Genomic DNA, 12,522 nt, shown 5'->3' on the forward strand with positions numbered 1-12,522 from the left:
GGGGACAATACATCTTTAAGCGAGACAATCCGGTTGTAACGAAGCATGTTGCGGTATGTTCGGACAATTTTGAGCCTAGCTGTTTCAAACTGGAAATTAATTGTCTGGCATATACATATTTCCTCGTCTTTGTCTTTCTCCATTCTTTTTTCAAGTTCATTACAACAAAACATTCTTCAGCTAAAGGCATACAGATACACTGGCCGCAAGTACACCATTCTTCGACTGCTTGTTTTGCTCGAGAATGTTCTTCTTCTCTTCTTTTTTCCTCATCAGCACGACACAAAACTAACCCTCTTTCTGTATATTCTGGTTCCAAATTTTCTGCATTATAAAAACTCCAAGCCATATTCCGAAAATATTAGGTATGTTAAGCTATTTAATTGATTTTATTTATGGTTATCCCGCACTTCCGTATTGAAATACTGTACTAAAGACGATGGACGCCTGGATTTGCTTGAATGCATCCACCTAATCTGACGTCACATAATTGCTCTTAACCTGTAAAAATGGCGCTGTTCAATTTCCGATATGTTGTCGTTTAAAAGTCTATTTTTTAACTAAATTGCTTACTATTGTACCTTGAACCATTGTAATCATGTTTTTATTACATTTATGTATAAGCACAGTGGCACATTTAGCTCAGGGTGTTCCTTTTCTTTAATTCGCTAAATATTTGTATGGCAATTTTCTTGAACAGTGGTCACATAATTTAACTACTGTCCGAACACACTGCTCAGACTGAGGTCTGCGTGTAAGCCTCGACTCGAAATCCTGTGGTGATACAGAGAGATTTAGATCTTCACCAGTCCCTTTTTTAGTCTGACTCATTAATGATGATGTTTCAATGAATATTGAATAGGCTGGCACTATTTAATGTGTTAATTTTTTTTTTGTTAAACTAGTTTTACTATTTATACATATTTATATATTCTTTTATCAAATATTGTAAAATACTACTTTTCAGCCTTTTAGCTGCCGTTGTATAATTGATTTCTTTTTTTTATGAATAAATATACCTAAATATAATATAATTAATTGATGCAAAGTACTGTAGGAAGGGCAGAACGTAACCACCCCGTTCCCGCGCCTTTGTCTAGCTAGCTAGACTAGAAGATTATTTATTTATTTAAATAATAATAATTAGTTAATTTTTTTTTTTTTTAAACTAGTTTTACTATTTATACATATTTATATATTCTTTCTATTAAATATTGTAAAATACTACTTTTCAGCCTTTTAGCTGCCGTTGTATAATTGATTTCTTTTTTATGAATAAATATACTATAATATAATTAATTGATGCAAAGTACTGTAGGAAGGGCAGAACGTAACCACCCCGTTCTCGCGCCTTTGTCTAGCTAGCTAGACTAGAAGATTAGAGATAATTAGGGCCTTGTTGAACTCACAAATGTGACAACGGCCACAAATGTGAAAACAACCACAAATGTGAAAACGCATCACCCACAAAAGTAATAAACAGCGACCACAAATGTGAAAACGACCATCGGCCACAAATGTGATAACGCCCACAAATGTAAAAAAAATAGAGAATTTTTCGCCCACAAATGTAAAAAAAAAAAATCAAATCAAATTTTGTGCTAGACTCAAACAATTTGACACACTACAAGCAACAATGACATAACATGGCCTTGACCTTGAAGTATCGTGCATGCTCACAGCAAATAATAAATATCGTCCTGAACTATACGTACATTAAACCAATGAGTTAACATGCAAATATCGCGCGCACAAGCAGCAAATGGTAATAATCCAACGCGTTAACGACGATCCTAACAGACGTATCGTGAACACACAATTATTGAAACAACTTATTAATACAATGTATATATTTATACATTAACATTAACTCGATCAAAATTGTTTGGGCCTAGCACTAAATTTGATTTGGATTTTTTTTTACATTTGTGGGCGCAAAGGTCTCTATTTTTTTCACATTTGTGGTCGCTGTTTTCACATTTGTTTTGTGGTTGTTTTCACATTTGTGGATGATATGTTTTCACATTTTTGTGGTTGTTTTCACATTTGTGGTTGTTTTCACATTTGTGAGCGTTTTCACATTTGTGGGCGTTTTCACATTTGTGGGTTTAACAGGCCTACTACTAGGCTAGGCCTACCTACCCAGACTACTACTAGGCCTAATAGGACTAGGCTAGGATAGCCTATAGGCCTAGCTAGGCTTGGTTAGGCTAGGCCTAGGCCTAAATATGAAAAAGAAAGCGCCGAAGCGGCAAATCGAACCAAATTAAAACCTGCTTACTTACTTTGTGTCTAGTCTTAGCAGGCATACTACCACTACTAGGAATAGGCCTAGTAGTGGGCCTACTGTTTATTCCAATCATCCTCTAGCTATGCTAGGCTAGGCCTAACTAACTTGAAAATCAATAGACCCACCATTTCACGAAACCGAAGTCATCTTCGATCGATGACGACAAACAATGCTGTGCAGGGAAGCGTAACCAACTGAAATAACATAGCGTTTTTCAGGGGATTCGATTTCTACGAAGCCCCATTGGGGACATCTGAAAAAAACCTCCGCAACACTAGGCTAGTAATCTAACATTTTGAGCGAAACAAATTGCAAACAGAGATTTTTCTTTTTTTAAATGGTCACATGATGAGGTGATCAAAACTTCTGTCATTCATCCCGATGATATGCAAATTAGCTGAAAATTATGGTGAAATTAGGTTTATAGGATTATTATATTAGATTTATTTAGAATGTATATATATTTGCATAATTGAAACATTTTTCGAAAAAATTACCGGCAGTACAACATTTGACCCTCGACCCTATTTCTCAATGTTTGCATTATACATAATGTGACTAAACTGTCTGCAGAGACTTGTTTTGCCAATGGCCTCAAATGACCCATATTAGTACTGACCCAGATATAGGTTCCTAATAGCCAGCGTAGGACCATTTTGTAATTCCCAAAATCACACATTTGTCAGACACCTAGAAAGTATGCAAATTAGTAGTACAAATTAAATAAAATATGCAAATAAGGGGGTGAAATTACAGTCGTCCCGTATCTCGGAAACCACTAATGCTAGAGAGTTGATTTTTTCACAGCCGTATTCAGAATGTACATATTTTTATTTGCTCTAATGGAACATTTTACAAGAAAAAGACAGGAAGTATGACAATTGACCCTCGACCCCATTTCTACGAAAGCCCATTAATGCCATTATAAGTATATGTTTTTCAAACGTAATCCGTTCTAACGAATTAGTAATTCGTTTCAACAGATTAATAATCTGTTCAAACGAATTAGTAATCCGTTCAAACGAATTGCAACATATATAGCTAACTTCCATTTTTTATGAAGATTGTGCATTTTGTGACAAAAGCATCAAATTTTGCACAAACCTTCTTTAGGGTATATCTAACAATCCTAGAAGGGGTGCCCAAAAATCGGAACAATTTAACGACGTCATTTGGACCACGCCCTTTTTTTAGTATTACGTAATTTATGTGAAAATAAAGCTTTCATATAGACATGTCATGTATCTAAAGGTTAATAAAGGTAATTTCCCTTCACATGGACAGGTTTATCTCTGCAAATTATCATAAATATTGTGAGAATAAAAAAACTATTCTGCTGTCTAATTATAAAAATGATCCTTACTTAAAAAATATAAGCAGCCAATGTATGTGCAAGTGTATTATTAACTACAGTAGGCCTATTTCAATACATAGTGTAGGCTAGTTTTAAAACTTTTAGCCAACCAAGAGCTAGCTTTTATTTACCTTGTTACGCATCACTGCATCCAGCAAGAAAATGGCAGCATCTTTTGAAATAAAGGATCTATCAATTATTTGATTGAAGATATTGCTTACTTATTACTGAATGGTACATACATTTAAGCTTAATACCTAAAATATTTCTGCCACCTAATACATTTTCATCAATAAATAATGTGTAGGATATAAGACTAGGATGAAACAATCTAGGCCTAGGCCTAGCATACGCGGCTAGGCTTGGTTTACGATGAAATCGGTCGCGTCTGAAATCGGTCGCGTTTGAAATCGGTCGCGATAAAATCAACTTCCGGTATTTTGTATGGCGCGCCGCTAGAGCTATACTTTTGATGAAATCGGTTGCGTTTGAAATCGGTCGCGCTATTTTGTATGGATCGAGCGGGATGCATGCTAGAGCGGGATATACATTTTTCGTTTATATAGATTTAATTGATATTTTTTAGGAACTAGATTATTTATGTGGATATTTTTACTTGGTTAATAAATATTTATTATCAATCATTAAATTAATTTTTTTTTTTGTATTTCACAGGTCTCGGAGAAGGACTGTGTCTGTTCAAAATGGCCATTTCTAAACACGTTTAAATATTATATTAGGCATAATGTTATATTAGGCATATAATAATTTACCTCTATTTATATGTACTGTAATTAATATATTATATAGAGAATATACGTCTGTCGTGTCTTTTATTATGCAAACAATTACGTAAAAGAGAACAATTTATTTAAAAACAATAATTTTTACAATATAGCCCGTAAAGCCAGCGTATCCATTTTTATACTTGCATACTGTGACAGATTATATCATATCCATGTCGTTAACAACATACTATTCGATCACCTTATTTTTATTTCTATTTTATTTCTCCGTTATGTAGGATAAGTGTATAATGATTATTGTTGAGGCAAATCACGTGTATATTTTTATTTCTAATGTTTAAAATAGATTTTAGTAAAATGTGATCGTGCAGTACAGCTGTTTCCTCTAACAATACGTTATTTTGCTGACAGGGTTTCCCCTTTTTAAAAAACACGCACTTGTTAGTGTGTCAAATCATGGACAAAACACGTACGATCGTTGTCCATGGCGAGGTAAAGATGACGTCTATTACTAATAACCATCCATACATTTGAAACGTCTATAGGCCTCCTGCACGTGTTTTTGTGAAACGATCCAATGAGCTATAGATGCTCGACGCGAGTATGAGATCATGTTCATTCATTCATTCATTCTTTATTTAGCCTTTAAAATCGAAATACATTTAAAACATAGGTAACCAAATCAAGACACGTGGAAATCTAAGGAGGCAAGGATAAGCAAAAGCAATTAAAATCGCTGTAGCTCACAGGCTTGCTTATCCATAATAATTCCGAATAAAGCACTTTTTCTATAATTTGACAGTATGATTTATATATAATTTACGTATATACGTCGGCGATACTACAGATTTTAATTTGAATATCTTTTATTTCTTCATTTATAATAATCATTTAATGTGAATAATTAAGTAAGTGCAACTCAGTGTCTCACATTCATACCCGTTCGTAAATATAAATGTTTAAATATCAGTGCAGATTACCTCTTTGAGAATCGTGTCCACCTTTATTATCCATACACTATTATTCTCACATCTATCATTGTACATCATAGTCCTACTGTAGGCCGGTAGATTGATTTATAACGGCATATTATCTATATATTTTATTAATATCCTAAAACCATACGTAATTGTTTGCATAATAAAAGACACGACAGACGTATATTCTCTATATAATATATTATTTACAGTACATATAAATAGAGGTAAATTATTATATGCCTAATATAATATTTAAACGTGTTTAGAAATGGCCATTTTGAACAGACACAGTCCTTCTCCGAGACCTGTGAAATACAAGAAAAAAAATTAATTTAATGATTGACAATAAATATTTATTAACCAAATAAAAAATATCCACAAAAATAATCTAGTTCCTAAAAAATAGCAATTAAATCTATATAAACGAAAAATGTATATCCCGCTCTAGAATGCATCCCGCTCGATCCATACAAAATAGCGCGACCGATTTCAAACGCGACCGATTTCAAACGCGACCGATATAATCAAAAGTATAGCTCTAGCGGCGCGCCATACAAAATACCGGAAGTTGATTTTATCGCGACCGATTTCAAACGCGACCGATTTCAAGCGCGACCGATTTCATCTGACACCCTAGGCTTGGCCTAGCATGTCTAGGCAATCAGCCTAGCATGTCTAGGCAATCAGCCTAGCATGTCTAGGCAATCAGCCTATGCACTATATAATTACAGTCATCATAAGTGTAGCGCTCTGTATAGTTCAGAATATTGTTGCACAGAATATTGTTGTACATATACTATAATAATGATGTACATTTGTTACGACTGCTAATTAGAACTAGACTTTCTACCTAAATAGAAATGGACTGGGAATCATGTGTGATTTGTCAAGAAGGCACAGGCCCTTTGAAGTGCCCTGCAGAAAGCCATCAAAATAATGGACTACAGATCTATGCAACATTTTTACAGTTTGAACAATTCAGGGAGATTGAAGCTCTTCCCGTAGAAATTGATTTTAAGGGCGAAGGAACAGCTGAAAATTTTCTTTTTTCTTAATAACGCCAAGTGGCATAAGGCATGTCATCTCAAATTTTCCCTTTCAAAGCTGCAAAGAGCTCAAGACAGGATAACAAAAAGAAGTCGAGAAGATAATGATAAAAAAGATGAACGGAAACCTAAACGAAAATCAATAGAGAATAGTCAACACTTGTGTATTTTCTGCCAAGGTATAACAGGTAAATTACATGAATGTGCTACAATGAACATGGACTACAATTTGAGAAAGATGGCAAGAGAACTCGACGATACAGCACTATTGAACAGGATTTCAGAAGGCGATGTGGTTGCGATTGAAGCCAAGTATCATCTTGAATGTCTAACTGTTTACAGAAATCGCTACAGATGTTTACAGTTAGCTAATACAAAAGGATACCTACAATGAGCAAGATTTACTTGAAGCTCAAGCATTCACAGAATTAGTATTTCATATTGAAAATTGCGTAGAGGAAGACAGTAGCTTCATATTTAAACTTTCGGAACTGCATCAGCTATATGTAAGACGTCTAGCATATTTAGGTGTGGATAAAGACATTCATAAACCAAGACTGAAAACTCGTCTGTTAGACCACTTTTCAGGTGATTGCCAAGAGCAATCTGATGGAAAGAATGTGCTACTTGTGTTTAGCAAAGGAATGAAGAAGCTCCTGAAGGAAACCATAAAAGTCCGCGACCTTCAAGCAGATTCTTTATCAATGGCTAAAACTGCAAAAAAGATTAGAAAAGAGTGCGCTCAATGGAAATCTTTTGATTTTACGTGTAGTTTTCCAAGTGATTGTCAGAGAAATTCTGTACCCACAAGCCTTAAATGCCTAGTTTCTATGCTGCTTTATGGAATTGATATGAAAAAACAAGATGCTGACGAGATACAAGTCTGCCTAACTATCTCTCAGCTAATTTTCTTTAATATTAAATGCAAGACGTCATCCTTTAGCAACATACGACATTCTAAGAATCAAGAGCCCCCTCTACTCCTTTATGTATACACTTACTAGAAGCAAGAAAATGGTTAATACATTATACAGACAGGGTCTTAGTGTTAACTATAAAAGGGTGGCTGAAATAGAAAGTCAGCTTGCAAGTGCAGTTTGCAAGCGTTCTATGGAAGAGAGATTGGTATGCCCTCCCATTCTATGAAAAGGCATCTTCACAGTTGGAGCACTCGACAATATTGATTATAATCCATCATCAACCACTGCACAGGGATCTTTCCATGGTACAGGTATTAGCATTTTTCAGTTTCCCACTAAGTCAAATCCTGGTGCTTTTAGGGACCCAATAGTAATAGACCCAGACAATAGTACCAACGACATGACACTACCAGATAATTATACAGTAGTTCGTGATGTAGCCTGCAAGCTTGGTGAAATTGCTGTACCACATACCAGCCCAGTTGATACTGAAGGTCGATTAAATCAAGCAAAAACGGAGGAGATGAACTGGTTAGAGCACGCACTACCGCTTTTGATCAAAACCAAACTTGATAAAGCGGATTTTATATCATGGGCTGCTTATCATGCATCATTACAATCTGTACCACTGGACCCACCAGCTATCAGTGTCCTCCTACCACTATTCTATGAAAAGGCTGCAACAATTAAAATGGTTAAGCATGGAATGGAAATGCAAAAGCATCTAACTCATCATCTCAATCCAGGCCAGACCCCTGTGACTGCCTTTGACCAACCACTTTTTGCCCTTGCAAAATTCATTCAATGGAAATGGCCTGATGACCTTGGTGAGAATAATTATGTAGTGATGTTTGGTGGTCTTCACATCGAAATGGGGTTATGGACTACAATAGGAAGTTTTCTGGATGGATCTGGTTGGACAAATACATTATGCGAGGCTGGTATAGCTAGCTCTGGAACTGCTGATTCCTTCCTCAAATCTTCACATCTCACAAGAACTAGACACAGTCACCAGGTAACAGCATTTACCTTGGCAAAGCTGCAACAAAATGCTTGGCACTTCAATGAATCTCAAAGTTTTGATGTGTGCAGACAGGAAATGATTAAAGAAAGTCCAACCGTTCAGTACTGGGATATTATTCTAGAATTTGAATTAACTGTTCTGATGTTCGTTCGTGCCCACCGCACAAGGGACTTCACGCTATATGTAGAGTCACTGGAAGCTCTGGTACCCTGGTTTTTTGCTATGGATCGTCCCAACTATGCCCGATGGATTCCCATCCACATTAGAGACATGAAAACACTACCTGTAAACATCAAAGAAGATTTTAAGAAGTTCTGGGTTATTCCAAAAACAACAAAAGTTCTCCTGTATGCCCATTGACCAATCTCATGAGCAGAACAACGAATTAGTAAAAGGAACTGGGGGTGCAGTCGGACTTACTGAAAATCCAACAGCGTTTAGGAGGTGGATGGTGGCGGGGCTGAGACTGATTACAGAGTTCGAGAGTCAGTTCATGATGATGATCTGAATGACTTTCAGCAACGAGAACAAGAACTCTCTACCCAAGAAACATTTAAAGTTCAGGTCAACAGGCTACACGAAACAATTTCAAATGCAGGCAACCCATTCCTCGATAATTGTTCAGAACTTCTGGTCTTGGATGCTCGAGATTGTGCCAATGAAAGTGCAGTAGTGACAGTTCGTACAATTCAGGATGTAGGTACTACCCAGTACCAACAATATTTCAAGGAAGTTATTCTCGACAGAAGTGTTGCAATTCAACAAGCCATCAAACAGAATAAGCTGCCGTTGTTCAACACACCACGGTCAAAATCAGTTTCCAAAACAAAGCAACAAGTTAAGAGTTTAAAAAGTGACTGCAGCCTATTCAGTCGACTGTATATTGCAAGTCAATCTCGTGATGAGATTTGGAAGACTTCTTCATGCATGAAAACCAGCCATGGCCACCCTCTTTGGCAGTAAATGGAAAGCTTCGACTACCAACTAAGAAGTCTGAGTTGCTACAGCATTTGGAGACTGAAGGCCAGCCTGAACCTCCTACATATTTTGACGTAAAGGTGTTTGACGGAGCTGCTATTGTCCATGCTCTTTCCAGCAACCATGCATTTACATTTGATGACTACGGTGATAAGGTGAGTACATTTCTTTGCATTCAGGATTGTATCTATTGTTTAACCACCACATAATTGGTCACTTCTATATGCGGATCGTTATTCTTGTATCATTTGTATGACAGGTCTTTCTACCGTGGACCAGACAGCAGCTGCAGAATAGTAACAGAATTGATATAGTGTGGGACACTTACAGAACAGATAGTCTTAAGCAGTCTACAAGAGAAAAAAGAGGAAAAGGGGTCAGGAGGAAAGTTGAGGGATAAACAAAGATTCCAGGGAATTTTCCAGACTTTCTGAAAGATCAAGTAAATAAAGAGGAGTTATTTAACTTTTTAACTACAAAGGTGTCTCATGACCCATGATTACTCTGACTGCAAAGAAGTTTACATTACATCAGGTAAGTTTTATTATGATACATACTAATTTATTTTTTTTGTAACCAAACGATTCATTTACTTATACAGTTTCGTACCAATAATTAATTAAAAAGGCATATTAAATTAGTAAGTAATTCTTGATATATGTCCTGTAGGCGAGTCTGTTGTATCCCGGACATCTACTCAATCTATGTCAATCTGCGACCATGAAGAGGCCGACTCCAGGATGTGCATTCACATTGATGATGCCTTAAAGAAAGGTAGCAGGGTTATTTTGGTGCGTACAGTTGATACTGATGTCATTGTTATCCTGGTTGGTATTTTCTGCAATCTAATAGCCTGTTATCCTGGTACATGTATCTGGGTCGCATTTGGCATGGGTAAGCACTTCCAATATTTTAATATAAATACCATCTGCCATAACCTAGGAGAGGATCATAAGTCAAGAGGGCTGCCAGTTTTTCATGCATTTACTGGGTCCGATACTACATCCCAGTTCTTCGGAAAAGCAAAACACTCCGCATGGGAGACGTGGAACTCATTTCCAGCAGTCACAGAAGCCTTTCTTTTCATGACACATCACCCTTTCAAATCTCTAGGAGTCAACTCATCTCAATTCCAGTTGCTAGAGGAGTTTACATGTCATCTATACGACAAGACAAGTACTTTAAGAAGTGTTACTAAGCTAAGACAAGATCTTTTTTCAAGAAAGGCACGGACAATGGACAACATTCCTCCTACACAAGTAAGGGGAGCTTCCAGCAGGTCTTTCTTGCACTGGTCTTTGTTACCCATGAAGTCCACTACGCAAAAGACCTATTTTTTAAAGATGGTATTTCATTAAAGGGGCCATTAGATGCATTTGAATGTGAAATTTGTGATTTTCGACATTTGAAATTAGATCAGTGTACAGTTGGTCAACTCTATGTGGAATCAAATATGGCTACCTTAAGATTCTATCTTAAAACATCTCTTAAAACGAAAACCAATGAAAATGGCAGTGCAAGCAATGAATATGATGATCAGGAATCAGAATTCGATGATGATTTTGCTATTCCATTTGCTGGACTTGAACATTCAACAGCCAACCTTTCAAAGAATAGTCTTTACTATCACTCAGATAATATTGACTTTCCATTTATTGATATTGCCACTAACGTTGAAATTCCACAATCTCCACAGTCTCCTCTTCAGCAACCAGACACCCCAACTATTGTATTTGGCCCAACACTTGAAGATGATAACACAATTCACTTAGATGATACAATTCCTAATGAAGTTGTTGAAGTATTTCTTATCCGGAGAAGCTTCGTTATAGAAGACATGATAAATGTTTTCACAAATGAAAACATTATGAACATGCACTTGGCCTTTCACATGATTTTACCAAACGGATATATCGAGGCAGGTTCTGGGAGTGGTGTATTTAAAGATGCTCTTACACAGTTCTGGCAAGATTTTTTTCAGCGACTGACAATTGCCGACACATTTAAAGTCCCGGTAATCAGGCATGATTATTCTGAAACTGAATGGAGAGCGGTAGGGCGAATAATCACAAAAGGTTGGTTGGAAAAGCACTTTTTTCCAATTTCTTTTGCCCCTCCCTTCATTGCGACAGCCATATTTGGCTCGTGTATTGACATAGATACAAGCAGCTCATTTTTTGAGTTTGTACTGGAGTCGAAAAGAGAGGTGATACAAACAGCGATGAAAGAGTTTCCAGACGATACCAGTAAACTAATAGACATACTAGGAAGCTACGATTGCAGAAAGATGGTGTCAAAAGAAAACATATTTTGAATAGTAAACGAGTTGGGCCACAAAGAGATAATACAGAAACCAATGTTTATAGCTGATGCTATGCGTCCCGCTCTTTCTCCTTTAAAGGATAACTTCACAAAGGAATCTTTCTTCAAAATGTATGAAGACCTTCGGCCAAACACCCAAAAAGTTGTTTCATTGATGAAATTCCCAGATCTGATGTCGGTAAATCAGAGTTCAATGGCCACATACTTGCGATGTTTTGTACGCTCTCTAGATGATAAATTACTTAAAAACTTTTTAAGATTTTGTACCGGATCTGATGTGATTACAGAAACTATTAATGTGTCATTCAGTGAGTTGGATGGTTTTGAAAGAAGACCAATTGCACATACTTGCGGTAATGAACTTCAGGTACCGAAAAACTATGAGAATTTTCTGGATTTGAAGAAAGAATTTGAGCAAATACTTTCAAGTTCAGTATGGGTAATGGACATGGCTTAACACTATATCTGCTTTAATTGTATCAGATCAACAATTTATAGATACAGAACTTGTTTTAACTACCGTTTTTTGTTATGTAATTTTACCGGGATAACTGTAATGTTGATGCTACTGGAACTATTTAACCAAATAATTATACATAATCATTTTTACCCTTTTCATTGATATGTAAGCAACAATGTGCTTTATTCAGTAACTGCCATTTCTTTTATCAATTATTTATACTGGTAATTTTGCGCTGTTGTAGAACAAGAAATGCTGCAGAAAAAAAAAAAACCAATGAGAAAATATTCAACCCTAAGCTGGAACATTATAACTTGAGGTTTGGGGCATCCCTTAATCATTTACTAAACATTCACTTGAACAAATTAAAACACTATTAAACTCCCGATTTTAAACTACTTG

At 36.2% G+C, this 12,522-nt stretch overlaps 2 protein-coding genes and 1 pseudogene across 6 annotated transcripts in view; 2 read left to right on the plus strand and 1 right to left on the minus strand.

The window, feature by feature from the left end:
• LOC144838024 (uncharacterized) overlaps positions 1 to 2,424 on the minus strand; it is a 44,322-nt gene extending 41,898 nt beyond the window's left edge. For all 5 annotated transcript variants that reach the window (XR_013611606.1, XM_078693366.1, XM_078693365.1 and 2 more), the window contains exon 1: positions 2,286 to 2,424. Coding sequence is in view for 4 of the 5 variants with exons in the window: in XM_078693366.1 (XP_078549492.1) it covers positions 2,286 to 2,363 (78 nt within the window). In the remaining variant the exon portion in view is untranslated. The remainder of the gene's footprint in view (positions 1 to 2,285) is intronic.
• Positions 2,425 to 8,441: 6,017 nt separating this feature from the next.
• Positions 8,442 to 10,696, plus strand: LOC144838299 (uncharacterized). Its single transcript, XM_078693640.1, has 4 exons — positions 8,442 to 9,493; positions 9,598 to 9,872; positions 10,008 to 10,232; positions 10,452 to 10,696. Exons 2-4 carry the CDS (start codon positions 9,827 to 9,829, stop codon positions 10,694 to 10,696), a joined length of 516 nt encoding a protein of 171 aa, XP_078549766.1. The 5' UTR covers positions 8,442 to 9,493; positions 9,598 to 9,826.
• A 95-nt stretch (positions 10,697 to 10,791) lies between these two features.
• On the plus strand, positions 10,792 to 12,181 carry LOC144838300 (uncharacterized; annotated as a pseudogene).
• Positions 12,182 to 12,522: the final 341 nt, after the last annotated feature.

The sequence above is a fragment of the Antedon bifida genome, chromosome 3 (genome assembly GCF_963402885.1).
Source record: "Antedon bifida chromosome 3, ecAntBifi1.1, whole genome shotgun sequence".
Lineage (NCBI taxonomy): Eukaryota > Metazoa > Echinodermata > Crinoidea > Comatulida > Antedonidae > Antedon > Antedon bifida.

Coding starts and splice junctions, on each gene's coding strand:
- LOC144838299 (XM_078693640.1), top strand. CDS start 9,827: ATGACCCATGATTACTCTGACTGCAAAGAAGTTTACATTACATCAG. Junction 9,873..10,007: donor AGAAGTTTACATTACATCAG/GTAAGTTTTATT, acceptor TATGTCCTGTAG/GCGAGTCTGTTGTATCCCGG. Junction 10,233..10,451: donor CTGGGTCGCATTTGGCATGG/GTAAGCACTTCC, acceptor TCAAATCTCTAG/GAGTCAACTCATCTCAATTC.